The 15317-nt window shown below is 41.1% G+C and overlaps 1 protein-coding gene across 8 annotated transcripts in view; it reads left to right on the forward strand.

Annotated features, from left to right (window-relative positions):
• The window catches only part of LOC129780205 (trithorax group protein osa), a 299734-nt gene that overhangs the window by 60225 nt on the left and 224192 nt on the right, over nt 1–15317 (forward strand). For all 8 annotated transcript variants that reach the window (XM_055788228.1, XM_055788226.1, XM_055788221.1 and 5 more), the window contains one exon: nt 8434–8775. In XM_055788228.1, the coding sequence (XP_055644203.1) occupies nt 8434–8775 (342 nt within the window). The remainder of the gene's footprint in view (nt 1–8433; nt 8776–15317) is intronic.

Raw genomic sequence — 15317 nt, forward strand, 5'->3', positions numbered from 1 at the left:
AACCCACCGGATCAGAAGTTAGAGAAATTTGAGTGTGCGCGAATTTTAAACGGTACACCCTTTATGAAGGAAAATAATAATAATTCGTGTTTATTTTATTTTATTCCCAACATATTCAGTTTGTAAAAACATGAAATAATAGTCAGCCGAAACTTTGTTCACATTCCTTGGATTAAGAAACTTCTATTTTTGACGTAGAACTACGTCTTTCAGGAAGGGTGCCAAATCAGAAAACAGGTCACGTTTTCATGAAATAAAGTTAATGTTAATAACTATTTTCACTGTGAACGAATTGTCATGATTTGCATACCAATCCAATCGGAAGTTCTCTAAGATTTGATATACTATACATCGATATACATTCGCTAATCTCCAAACGGTTTAAATTCATGAAAACTGGAAGAATTTCCTTTTTCCCATATATTTGTTCTGCCGATTTGTGCGCTAACTCTACCGTATTTCGAATGCTTATAACTCGAACATTTCGTAATAGATCGGAAAGGTTTTTGCATCGATTGATAGGAAATATTTCTACGCGTCTATCACAATTAATGAAATGTCATTTTTCATGAGATGAACAATTGACTAACTGTAAAATGTTGAGCGTTATCTAAACGCCCTAACAGCCAAGTTTTGATTGGCGCGATTTCGGTTTCCCCAACACGTACTTCAAATCGATGTAAAGGGCGAAATTATTGCGACACATTCAACAGGGCATAACTTTTTTACCATTGGGTAAAAATCAATCAAATTTTGCACACTTTCTCATTGATGTGTATTGTCTACATGCTATCAAACTCGAAGTCGTGTTTTTCGATTTAACGAAAATGGAGGTGAACCAACGCGAGAGAGAACAAATTCTTTCCGAATACCTGGAATTTCCTGACCTGTCGCACCGGCAGTTGGGAAAAATGTCCATCTCCAGAGTGTTGAAGCGGTTCCAGGAGCGGTTGACGTTGGACCACGGTAAAGGAAAAAGAAGAAAACCGGGACCGGAGAAGAAAAAGAAGGAGGGAAAGGTGAAACGGATGATTAAAGCAAATCCTAACGTCTCAAGCCGTGATTTGGCTAAAAAGATCGGCATGTCGCAGAGCTACGTCCAGAATGCAAAGATTCAAAGAAGAAAGCTGGACTACATACATACAAGGTACAGAACTTCCCAAACCGCGATGAGCGGCAACAATCGACGGCTAAAACACGGGCACGGAAGCTCTACGAGAAGATGCTGAAAAAATATGGCTGCTGTATGATGGACGACGAAACGTATATAAAAGTCGATTTTAAGCAAATTCCGGGGTTGGAGTTTTTCACCGGCAAGAGCAAGTTCGATGTGGACGACAAATTTAAGAAGAAGAAAATGTCGAATTTCGCCTCCAAATATCTCGTTTGGCAGGCCATCTGCTCTTGCGGACTGAGGAGTGAGCCTTTCGTGACAAAAGGCACAGTAAATGGCGAGATCTACAAATCTGAGTGCCTCGAGAAGCGTCTTTTGCCGTTCTTGCAGCAGCACGACGAAGCTCCGCTATTTTGGCCAGATTTGGCATCATGTCACTATTCTAAAAGTGTCCTGGAGTGGTATGAGGCCCATTCTGTCTATTTTGTTCCAAAGGACATGAACCCGCCAAACTGTCCGGAGCTGCGCCCGATGGAGCAGTACTGGGCAATAATGAAGCGGGAACTTCGGAAGAGCAAGAAGACAGTCAAAGACGAGAAGGACATGTTAAGAAAATGGGAAAAATCTGAGAAACTGGTACCGGATAACACTGTAAAGACTTTGATGGAGGGCATCAAGCGAAAATGCGTTCAATTTTACACTCAAGGCTCGATTAACTTTTCTTTTGATTTTTGAAGTAAATATATGTATAAAACTACCCTAAAATGTTGGTTTGATTCTGAACATTATAAGAAAATTGGCATGACATTTTCGGTGTCGCAATAATTTCGTGTTCGCCCTTCACATGTGGAAATCCGCTTTGCAAATATACATACAAGTCGGGGGTATTTTTGTTCCAACCGAGCTGTGTTTCCCTAACATGGACTTCAAAATTAAGGCGCATGGGGGAATCCGCTTTGCAAATACATGCAAGTCGGGAGTATTTTATGGTGTTGAGTACTTTTGTACTCGCTTGTCGTTGTGCAGACCGGATATGTTTCTCCAAAACGTACTTTTAAACTGAGAAGCCTAGGAAAATCGTTATTTCAGAAACTAGAGGTGAATGAACTTTCGCGGTTCGAGAACTACGTAAACATGAGATGTGCAATAATTTCAGAGGGAAATGTAAAATTCAATGATCGTTTGACAATTCTTCCCTTCACCATGGTAGTCCTAGACATCATATCAAACGTAATAGGACGTTCAGCAAATTTATTATATTAGAAGTGGGAAACAAGTGGATTGCATAATATAATTGACGAATTTACGTAAAGGTGAATCAGCTTCAGTGAATCTTTGTGTCTATTTACAATGGTCTCAACACTCGATTGGACCATAGTGATAGATAATGTTCGAAATGTTCATGTTTGATAGTGAATATAGGTTATGAGTACTAACTTCCGGACATTTTTTAGAAGCTCAAACTGTGAATAGTGACGATGCAATCGATATCATATAAAGTAGATTGATATCATTGATTTTGCAGGGGCTTCCTTTCGGCCGATACGAGAAGGATCTGCAATATTTGAAGCGCAATAAATGCCACCTACCTTTGTCTACTGAAAAAATGTGAATTGTAACACTTGTGTCTATCATTCGTCATATATTATGAATGAAACAATGTAAAATGATGATTTTCTAACCTTTTCGGCTCAGAAAAAAAAAACTTAAATCCGGGAAATTTGCAGAAAATTTATAATTTTACAAAACAAATCAAACCAATTCCATACAAAAAAAAACAAAACATCAAACAATGTCGACAATTGATTGGAAAAAGTGTAAAAATGTCATTGATGAAGCTTTCTCTCTCTTCTCTCTCTCCTCTCCATTTCTTGTTCTCTTCGCTCCCTTCTTTTCTCTCTCTCCTTCGCTTTGTCTTTTTCTCTTTTCTTTCTCTCTGTCTTTCTCTCTCTCTCTCCCTTTCTTTCTCTTCATCTCTCTCTCTCTCTTTATCTCTCTTTTTCTTATTCTTCACCTCTCTCTATACTTCAGTTTCTCTCTCTTCTTTTCTATCTCTTCTTTTCTCTGTCTTTCTCTCTCTCCCTTTCTCGAAAAAAAAAATTAAATGCACTGCCAATTTCCCATACAATTATTCTGTGCATGTTTACTTTGTTACCCACACAGTCAATAAGAGTGCAGGTAAACCTTTTTTTGTGCGAGGGATAGGGACTGCACAAAAAAAATTGCGTAAAATAAAATCATACAAAACTTCACCAGTAGCTTTAAAATATCGAGTTTGCTCACAAAATTTGAAAAAAAACTTTTGTTGTGGAGTGGATAGGGATTGTATGAAAAAAGTTACACCCAGAAAATAACTCCAATCTAAATCGTTCACCGTTTGATTTTGATTTGTTTTTCAACTGTGCGATAGGACAGTTTGCCTTTTCGGTTGCTCGTGGCCGTGTTGTGCTTTTGTTTCCATGTCGAAACTTGTTGCTATTAGAAATCATGTCATACGCATCATAGTGCATTTGATGGAAGGATGGGAATTATTTGAAAAGTGAATGATTTAGACGCAAATATGCTCTTCTCACACTGAAATGCATGTAAAAATAACAAAAAAACTGAATGGACGATAACTTCGACAAATATGCTTCTTCTCATATACCACACAAAGAAACCGCACGAGAACAAAAAATGGCACAAAAAACAGCACAAAAAAGATTTTTCTGTATTTTAGATATGTATTGCAAATTAAAGTTTTTTTTCGTAAATAATTTTTTTCTCTGTGTATGTATATTTTTTCACGTTCAAATATCAATACTCTATAACTATAAGACACTATTTTGGATAATGCCCTATTGAAAAGTAACGCTTGAAACAAAAAAAATCAAATTGCTGTGGAAAACTCACATTTCTTCCAACACAAACGGAATACAAACACATATTTCACATATTCTCGTTTTCATATTTTCACATTTTACATCCATATTTGCGTTTTTGTGTGGTATATGGAAAGGAACATGACGAAGTTGTTTCTCGATCTTTGGTATGTATTTAACCGCACAACATAGTAACTTGGTCAGCCAATTACTAGTCTAAAGATTTGTTTTGTGTTTTTTATCCTGTAAGTGGGATCTCATTGGCGATAAAAAGAAAATAACGTGTGTTTTAATGTTTAAAGCTAAAAATAATTAACGACCACGGTCCTGAACCAATACGATATGATTTATTTCAAAGTGCAAATTGTAGTTTGTTCGCAACAGGGGTTTTTCAGTTCATCCTCGTGAGCCCGGCACCACACCACTATGCGCCAACCTTTGTACAATCGGAGAGGGTCGGGTCAAAATCTGCAGTTTTGTGGGTAATTTTCCTAAAATGGCTCAATATTGAACACATTAGATAATGATAGTGAAACCTTTTGTCATAATCCGTTTGGGCTTGTCTTCAGTTGTTGCGTCAGACAGATCAGATCAGGATTCTAACGGTATTGACAGCGAATTAAATTACGAGTCACGCTGATCATGTTCTTGAAATACGTGCAGCTCAATCACTGGTTCTCATCAGAACACCATTTTGTACCGCGAGAATAATACATTATTCTGGGTATATAAGGCGTATTGGATTTGCGACTTCACGAGTTTTGGGGAAAATTAACTGAAGATTGGTGCTGAAACTGTGACCGATGTTAATAATCCCATGTACGAGTACATGTTTGATTCTAACATTCACGAGGGGAACCCGATGCGATAAAAGTGCTTATGTCGAGTTCCAAGAAACCCGCTGATAGCATCAATCATTTAACATTGCTCACAGTTTGCCATATCCGCAGAGAATTTGGCAGAGGATCAACCAAATCATATCCACCACCAAATCACTGCGAACAAAAGAGAACCAATCGGTCGTCACGGAACCGTTTGTCCCGAAAATTCCACACTCATCAGAACACTGTGTCTCCGTAGTAGCACTAACACTGATCCCCTTCTGCGTTTGCATCGGAGCGAGTATTACTTCCTCGAAGCACTTAATCTGCTCCATTCCGTATTCCAGCCTCGCTCGAGTACACAAAACTACCCGCTCAGTCTAAACACGGCTCTCGAGCGAAAGGACGAGAACCGTCAATCGCTTTGATACGTGCCGGGAAAGAAAACTAGCAAAACGCGACTGATGGCTGCCTGGGGTGAGAGGGAAAAAACGCTGCGACAGTACACTCTACTGTACCTTCCCTCGTCGTTCTTTCGCTTCACTAGGGCTAAATTGGATCGTCACTGGGATTCCTCCGGCTCCGGGACCACCGAAGGGCAGACAGCGAGAATCAAACCAACGTACAAAATCAACGCGTTCGATGCTCAAAGTCCTGTAGCAGCGGGATGAAAAGCGAATAGAAGAAAAATAAGTAGAAGGGGTGCACTACCGAAATCCGCTTTCACGAACGTCGCCGACGACGTCGAAAGCAATTTATTGTCAGCATCAATCCCCCCCAGAGAAGGTCGGTTGTGCGCCTCGGGGAAAAGGCACGGTGCTAGCGAAAAAAGGCAACTTTTATTTCAATTTCTCATGCGGATTGCTTCTCGAACGGCAGCGGTATCGAACGATTCCTCCCCCTCGAATCGTTGGGATGATTTCTTGTGCACACCACATCCACATACGGTGGCACTCTCCTGCTGGCATCGCTAGAAGGGAGAGCAGCACCGAAATGAAACGTGAGGGATAATAAATGCGGCAGAAGCAGCCTAGCTCTGGTCGTCGATGTGTGCTAAACCGAGGGCGCCGTAGCTGTCAGAGAGTTTTTTGCCCGAAGAGTGGCAACGAAAAAACGATAGCTACGAGTAGATAAGGTTCCACTGCTGGCACCGCTGACGTTGGTCTCTGTGCTGTCTTGAAAACCGACCTCTGTCAGGAGTGGAGAGAAAACGAACGGAGACAAGTCAAGGGAAATATATTTACGTTCAATTATAAGTAGAAAATCCAACATTCACCACGCTAAACTTTATCTGCCTGATTCCATAAAATTACAATCCACCATCACCATTTTTCCCCCGGCCCGGAGTGATGGGAGGGGAAAGGCGTACTTCTGCACATAGCAATGGATCCATCCACGTCCGTGTCGTTTTGTGGTGGGGTGGGAGGAAAAGAGGAAATCCACCCAACCGCCGCCCACACAAGCAGGAAAGCAAGCAAAAGCGAACGAACGAACAGTTTCCAAGCATTAAAAATGAGTGCTTTTCCATCTATCCTGGAGGCCTCATTCCAAATTCCGACTAAAGCAGCAGCACCTCGCCACCCACATCCGCTCACCTTCTCAACCGCCGCCTCCCTTTCCCTCCATCCTGGCTAGCAGCAGCAATATAGGATCATCATCAACGCTCCAGCAATAGGGACCACAAAAGCAACGATATTTTCATCTCATTTTCCATGCTGTGCACGAGCTCACGCTGGTAGTGGTGAGCTTGGGAAAAACGGAAAACCTCACCACTACCAATGCTGTGTCGGCAATAGAATGGAAGGATGAGGAAAAATCGATATTTCCCGCTTCGCAATGGCTGCCCCCAAACACACAGAGAGCGAGGTAGCATAATAGAAGGCGGAGCTTTTTATGCTCACGTACAGACAGGAGCAGCGCAGCACACACACACACACACACACAAGAAGCTGTACCGGGTGTGGCGTGGTGCTGTGGAGGCACGGCATGAGAGGTGAAGCGGGGGGATCCTATTTGTGTTATGAATTTTCTACCAGGGCAATGCCAGCGCAACGACTGCCATACAACCTTCGAGCCCATACACCACCAACCCTGTCGTATAGTAATGAAAACAACAATGGAATCAGCCACACAGGGATACACTGCGACTGGGAGCAGTAGCAGCAAACATTGTATGTGAAAACGATTTTAGGATTTTTCCTATGAGAGGCAGCAGCAGCAGCAGTGTCAGATTGTGTGGCACGGAAAATGGGTCGGTGGGATACACTCAAGAGGGTGGGGAGGAAAAATTATATATCATTTATCTATTCAACTCGGGTGCAGATGAGGATTCATCGAGTTGGGATAAGTCCCGGAGACAAAGAGCAGTACAGCAATGGCAGCAGCAGCAGCCAACAGTGGCACTTTTCCAAGCGGTGAACTCAAACGAAAGGACATGGGGGACTGGAGGGGTAGAGGAAACCATTAAATGCAGAGCGGGAGTTTCTCGGTTCCCTTTGGCGTGTGTGATGGGGTTTTGCGCGCCGGAAGGAGGGACTAGGGTAGAAAATTACACAACACTCCACTGCTGCTGCTGCTGGCTTACCGTCTCCTATCATCCCCTGCTTGGTTGGCTATGCCTTTTGCGTCGTCCTCTCGCACGAAATGCTTCACGCGCTGATAAACCTGACACACAATGTACTCCCTCCTCAACCCCCGTCGTCCCGGTCGGTCCATACTTTACGGTTGATGCTGGAAGGATGAAACAATCGTCGAAGAGATAAAGCATCATTTTTGCCCGAGAATCGACACTCCGCCGCAGCAGCAGCATCAACAGCGGCGGGTCGGCCGTGGCAGTAGTCTATGGAACATTTGGTCCCGGCACCACCGCACTCCAGTTGTGCCATTTGTGTCCGGGACCGAAGCCTGGCTTTGGCACATCGAGCATTTAAAATAATGATAGTATCAAATCATAAAACTAGGTAACGGCGCTTGTCCAGCGGGGTGGAATTGGAAGCCCGAGGCTGGGAGAAGGGAAAATCAAATTATGTTTGATTATTAACAGAGAGTCTGAATAGCGACCGGGGACGACTCGTCGGGATCTCCGCCGATTGGTGTCGGCGGGGTGGACGATGAGGGGGAAAAGGGATCTAGGCGATCAGAAATGGATCACAAAGGCAAGGCGAAAGTTATGAAATCCGGAGAGTTTTGGCAATGGGAAATGCCATTCACATTCGCTACTGGAGAAGTTAAACGTTGTATAGCAGGACGAGAGAGTGTGGCAGACGGAATAGCAAGTTCATACGGTCTGATGGCTGTTTGGATAGGTATAGACAGAAGACTGATACGATGCACTGTGACTGTGAATGCTGCACACGGACAACTTTTTGGGGATGATTATTTATTCGCCCGGCTGCCGGGATGGAATGTACGGCAGAGATCCTGAAATATCTTTATTGCTCTTTCACTTCTGGTACCGACAGTCGTTAGGGGATGATACTTTATTTTGATGTCACGGTGGGACAGAAAGTTGCAATGGGGATGTAGTTTGTATCCGTTGTTGTCATTCGGTTGTAAAATTTGCGCCAGAATATTACAGCATAATTGTTTATCTTGTTAACAATCAGTCTAATTGTTTTTTGTTTCTCTTTCCATCTAGGGCAATAACGCACGGGGTCAATCGCCCTATCCACCGGGACCTCCTGGGCAGAGCCCGGGAAGTTATCCTCCTCCGCCCCAGCAGCAAGGACAGCAAAGTGGCCAACAGGGTCCACCTCCCCCGCCACAAGGTCACCAACCCGGTGGTCCCCCCGGACAGTCGCCCCAGACCAGCCAACCCGGACAGCCTGGCGGCTCGGGCAGTGGACAACCACCGCCCCCTTCATCATCACAGGGAGGCCCACCTGCCAACACGCAGTACTCTCCTTACCAACAGCGATATCCTACACCTCCGGGACCCAATGCCGGTCTCAACCATCGGTCACCCTATCCTCCGCATCAAGTAAGTTGAGGTTTTTTTGTTGTTATAATTCTTCGCGCTGCAAGCACAGGTGGGTTGAACATGATGTCGACGACCATCATAATGTTTGTGTGCGTTTTTTTGTCGCTCCAGAAGATAACCTATGCTTTTACCGAAATTCGGACAAAATAAAATTATGATGTTCATATTATATGGTCCAGTTTCATGACGGGTTTTCTAAACTCTAAAGCAATTTAATTTTTACGTCATATTTGAATTTGAATGCAATTTTAAGATATTTGGCATCAAAAATTTTTTTTCAAAAACCCCGATTTCCTTTAATCCCCCCTTGGGTGATTTTTCGATTTCCGAAAAACTCAAACTTTGACCGCTTTGCGCCACTCTCCCTTAGGTCCGATTGAGCTGATATTTGGTATAGGGTGTTTTTTGAGGTGGTGAACATTTTTTATGGGGTAACTTTTTGAAACTTTAGATGACCATTTTCATTGGCACCCTAATAAACAGACATGATACAAGTCAATTTTTTTAATTTTGCAATTAGGAGTCGTTCAAATATTACGTAACGCAATGTGTTTACTAGTTAAGACTCCCTGTTCCCTACATAACATGTAACAAATGGTCGTTTACATAAAAATGTTTAGATTTAGTAGGATTTAATTCTAAACAAATTTCCACTAGGCATCCCCTCCTCCAGGGGGTCTTCGTAGCCACTTGGTTACGCGTTCGCTTACCAAGCGATCGATCGTGAGTTCAAACTCCGGGACCTCAATTGACCATCTTTGTGTTGTTATAGAATAACTACGTCCACGCAACCATCATCAGCGATGGAAATCGATCCACGGTGGAACAAAGATCGATTCATCCATACAACTGCTCTGCAAGAAACATCGGGCTGCTGTTCTATAAATAACTCAACAATGATCAATATCAACTGTCTCCGCTGTCCGGTCTGCTGAACAATGGATGAACAGAAAGAATACCCTTACGTCTAAATGGCTACTACTGTGTAATTTACCATAATGTAATGGAACAGAAAACTTAACGCCTAAATGGCTACTACTAACTACTGTGTAATTCACAATTCATAGAAACATAAACATATGTACATGTACACGATTAAACCCGGCTCTGTTACTGCTAAATGCTAATGAGCCTAATAAATAAATGGGATAAAAAAAATCCCCTCCTCCCTTTCTGAGTTACATAATATTCGAATATTATTTGATCCCATCAACCTCATTAGTGGTCGTTTTGAGTGACTCTACTCTGACCTCATAGCGTCCAAAATAGTATTCTTGATGATATTGTTTCGAATATTAATTCTAGTATGTAATGTCCATTTTGTGTGTATCAGACTACTTCCCCACATCTCATGTGTACTAAAACCCTTTTTTCCAGATGTTTATATGTAATTCTTTCAATTTAGTGTTTCATGAATCAGTGATAGGTAATTCGAGAAGCAAAACCGCACATTAAACTCATGACAGTTCCGCGTTCTAGTTTACCCCGCTTTACGTGACAAGTTGATACATTGCATATCATAGCTAAACTTTTTAAAAATTGATATTTTTCGAAACATCCAGTGTGAATGCCTTTTTTTTATCGAAAGTCATCTATCATACGTTGTATATGCCACGAACAGATTTGAATTTAGTGATTTAGTTATTTTTTAAGATAACTTTCAAGTTTAACTTTGAAAAAATCGTTTTAGCTTGCCCCGGTGTACCTTATAACAGTTATCGTGACAGTCTTTTTCCAGTGAACATACAAACGTTCACAGACGATTATATGTTTATTCCATCAGCGCCATTGTTTTACATTTGTAGTAAACAAAACAATCACATCGTTTGATGACAACATTTTGCGATAATTCCTTATCGCAAAATATTAGCCCCGTATTTTCATATTTTTTCCTTAGATTCCCCATTTCTTTTAAAGTGCCTTTATTTTTGAAACCATGTAAACTATAAAAACAAATCCAAAACCAATTTTTACGAAATCTGAGAACATATATGCGCCAACGTAGGGTTTGACCGATCAACCTCCAAAATGTAAATCTGTCATCCTAGAAGTAAAATTCTGGAGTGAGAGAAATAAAACTTGTAGCGTAATCCTCATTGTTCTTTTGTTCAAATCGTGAAATTTATAAATATATTTTCAATATTGTGAAGCAAAAATCTAGTTTGATTTGCAGGTGGAATAAATGCACTTTTAGAATGAAAATTATAATTGAACATTTGTTTTTCCGTATGGAATGTGTATTCTACTTAATAGAAGAACACGTTTTTTCGCAAATGGTGACAAGTATTAAACAAAAACTGTATCGAATAACTGTATGTACCTGTTTGAGGTACCAAAAACATCAAGTAATTATTTGCATTCAAAATACAGGGTGGACTCGATTAAATACAGATTCGATTATATGTAATTCGATTATATACAATTTTGGACTCGATTATCTTCTTCTTTTTCTTCAATGGCACTAACGTTCCTAGAGGAACTTCGCCGTCTCAGCGTAGTATTACTTGCGTCATTTTTTATTAGTACTTATTTGAGATTTCTATGCCAAATAACACGCCTTGAATGCATTCTGAATGGCAAGCTCTAGAATACGCGTGATCACAGTGCAAGTCGGAGGAAATTTTTTTGACGAAAAATTCCCCCGACCAGAACGAGAATCGAACCCGAACACCCGGCATGTTAGTTATGACGCTAACCACTCGGCCACGGGAGCACTCGATTATATACAGTTTGAAAAAAAATTGTTTTTTTACATTTCAAAAATGACTATTTCTAGAAAAAAAACTTAACCTTTGGACAATAAGGTGGAATTTAAGAGGCTATAATATGTAAAGTGGGGTAAAAACCGAGATTTTTGAAGATTTTGCTTGAATTTTCACCAGGAATTGTTTATATCAATATTGCAGCGAAATTAAGAAAGATAGAAGTTGGGTGTTATAGAACAAATTGGTTTGAGAGCTTTAATTTGATTGATAAAAACAGTCATGTTTAATATGGTTTTTGGTATAAAATTATTAATTACACATTAAAAAATGCTAACTCTGAAATTTTCACTTCTAAAAAGTTTTTAAATCCACTAATTTAGATGTTCTACTACTATATCCTGTACTAAGTTTTCTCATTTTTCAAATGACAGCCACATAATTGACTTACCCAGCGTACTTTTTAGTGTAGAGTCAGTTTGAGGCAACAGAGTCCGAAACAAAAAAAAAAGTTCTATAACTCTGTCATTGTTGAAATTCGAACATACGCGTAGAAGGATTTTTTTCCATCAAATATGATCATCTATCGCTTCCTGAGAGATTCTGGAAAAAAATATTTTTTTTCATGTGAGAAAGGTATTTTCTGACTTTGAGGGGATGAATCAAAAATTAAATTGTTCTTTCACTTTCAATAAACGAAAAATATATGCATAAAAAACGAATAAAACATTTTTTTGACTCGATTATATACAGGATCCGATTATGTACAATGAAAATAATTCGGAGACTGTATATAATCGAGTCCGCGCTGTATAATGATTTGAAACTGTCTTCTGGCGTTTCTTTCGCGCCAAATTCAAGCTTTAATCCTTTGCGGTCGGAATTAATTTCCCTTGAAAGAGATCCTCTTATTTTTCCTCGATAATAATTTTTCGTTTACATCGAATACCGTTATCTATTATCCATAGAAACTGCGTACTGATTCGTGTACAAGTTCACTAGACTTCAACATTCGTTGGATAAAGTATTCAGTATGAATACTGTGGTGGCTGGAGTTGACATACGACCGCAAAGGGTTAATCAATGTCGACAGTATATATTCGAAAACGCGCGAAAATCCCTTCCTGTTGATTGATCTGAAAATCCTAGATGGCCAATCAAAACCCCATCAATATGGGTATCAAATGTGAGGGCTTGAATAGTTGAGCACAGTTATTCATGAGGAATGGAAATCCAAAATGACCGCAACAGCAAAATGGTGATATATATTTTTTTCAAAACCCCGTCAATATTTCTTTATTTCTTTATTTTATTTTATTTAATCCATCTGACATCAAATTGTCTTAATGGACCTAACCAAGTCAGTATCAAATACACGCATTGCGAGTGTCAGCTTATTCTGAAATAATCATTTAATCTAATCCGAAGCGCATTGCTAGCGAGATTAAAGTCGAAGATGTGAAAAATCCTATTGAATGTAGCAGACATAAACTCCATCGGATCATGCTGGCCATACAAACTATTCCGGAAATCGAGCCTAAGGAAATCACGATGACGTAGGGTGCGTTCTGGAGCATACATGTTTAGATTAGCTAGCAAGAAAGGGGAGTCAATCTCGTTCCTCAGCAGCTTCGCAACAAACATGGCTTGTGCTGCAGATCGCCTGTTTTCCAGAGTATCAATTCGCAGCAGATTACAGCGTTCCTCGTAAGGAGGCAATTCCCTTGGATTCCGCCATGGAAGATTCCTCAAAGCACGACGTACGAACTTTCTTTGTACAGATTCAATGCGCGCTTTCCAAATGCTGGGGAAAGGGCACCATACAACAGAAGCAAATTCCAGGATAGAACGAACCAGCGCACAGTATAGAGATTTCAAGCTAAGCGGATCCTTAAATCCATTGGTTACCTTCAGAACAAAACCGAGCTGCTTGTTTGCCCTGGAGATGATGTCGTTGTAGTGGTAGATGAAAGTGAACTCCTTGTCAAGCATTACACCCAAGTCGCGCACTTGTTGAACCCGCTCGATGGCTTTGCCGGATAACATGTAGGAGAAATTGATGGGATTCCGCTTTCTGGTGAACGATATAACTTGGCATTTCTCGACGCTTAACGTCATACAATTTCGTACACACCACGACTCAAAAATGTTCAGCAAGCTTTGAAGATGATGACAATCATTTATGTCTTCGACAATAACGTAGACCTTAGAATCATCAGCATAGAAGAGTCTCGTTCCACGTGGCAGGATGAAGGACACGTCGTTTATAAATAATGCGAAAAGTAAGGGGCCTAAATTGCTCCCCTGAGGCACTCCAGATATGTTTGTGAACGACTCGGACTCATGTGACCCTATTCTCACACACAAAGCTCGATTCTTCAGGTAGGACTCGAACCACTCGACAAAACCAAGGGCTACGCCACATTTCGCTATGTTTTTCGAGAAGGATTTGATGATCAACCCGGTCAAAAGCTGCCTTCAAGTCCAAGTAGACGGCATCCACTTGGTTACCAGCATCCATGGCGCGAATACAACGCGATGAGAACTCAACTAGATTAGTGTTCACGGATCTTTGTGGGTAGAAACCATGCTGATTCGTTGAGATGTACTGCTTGCAACTAGCAAAAAGCGATTCATTTATAATGATCTCAAACAGCTTCGAGCAGGCGCAAAAAGAAGTAATGCCGCGATAATTTTTAGCATCTCGTTTATCTCCTTTCTTGTGGATGGGGAACAGGTACGATTTTTTGCAGCTCGAGGGAAACACACGTTGCTGCAGTGATCGATTAAAGAGTTTCGTCAGCGGAGAGGCCAGTGCAGAACTGCATTTTTTCAACACTGCAGGTGAAATTCCATCCGGGCCTGGAGCATACGAGAATTTAAGCCTTTGAATTGCTTTGACTACATCCTGTTCAGATATTTCGAACATTTCAACGCTATATACATCCCGGGGAGCATCCTGGACAGGTAATCTCACCTGTTCAGGTTGGGCTGTATATCTGTTGAAGGCGCGTTTGAACTGTCGTGCAAATAGTTCGCATTTTCCACTGATCGAGTCAGCAGAAAGTTCGTCAAGATATATTGATGTCGGGAGACCGTTTTCATTTCGCTCTGAGTTGACGAACGACCAGAACCGTTTTGGATTCACACGTAGGCTCTCCTCAATACGAATCTTGTATCTGGCATACAAAAATCCATTGTATCTCCTGTACTCATTACTGGTCCGATTGAACTGCAGCTTCGAGTGTTGAGAACGTTGATTGCAGTAGGAACGTAGAGCAGCAGATCGACGACGTTTCAGCAAGCGTAAACGGTTGTTTGACCATGGCGGCTTACACGGAGGAGACTTCAAAGGAACGTGTGCTGTAATCGCCTGAAGTACAGCGTTAGAGAAGAATCCAACTGCTCTATCGGTATCTTGAATCGTGTCCAGAGTATTCCAGTCGACCACGAGTAATGCTGCACATAAATGCTCAAAATTGGCCCGTTTGAAATCGAAACCAGGATCGTTACGTTCTGTTTCGTATGTTACAGCCGTTGGATATGCAACGATTAGCTCGAGTGGAGGATGACGAGGATCAATCCTAGAGAGCGATTCAACGGATTCGCTAATCTGGTAACCAGGTAGCACGATGTCGTTTACGAGGACAAGATCAAGAGTCCTGTTCTCTGCATTCTCCAAGCTGTTATCTTGGGACAAGCCGTGGAAGCAGAAACCATATATATGGGTATCAAATGAAATTATTTGACTTATAGAATAAAGTACGTCATGAAAACATTCAGAAAAAAATAGAGCGAACAAGAAAAATAAAAAATATAGTTGAATGGTTTTATCGTAGA

The sequence above is a fragment of the Toxorhynchites rutilus genome, chromosome 3 (genome assembly GCF_029784135.1).
Source record: "Toxorhynchites rutilus septentrionalis strain SRP chromosome 3, ASM2978413v1, whole genome shotgun sequence".
Classification (NCBI taxonomy): Eukaryota; Metazoa; Arthropoda; class Insecta; order Diptera; family Culicidae; genus Toxorhynchites; species Toxorhynchites rutilus.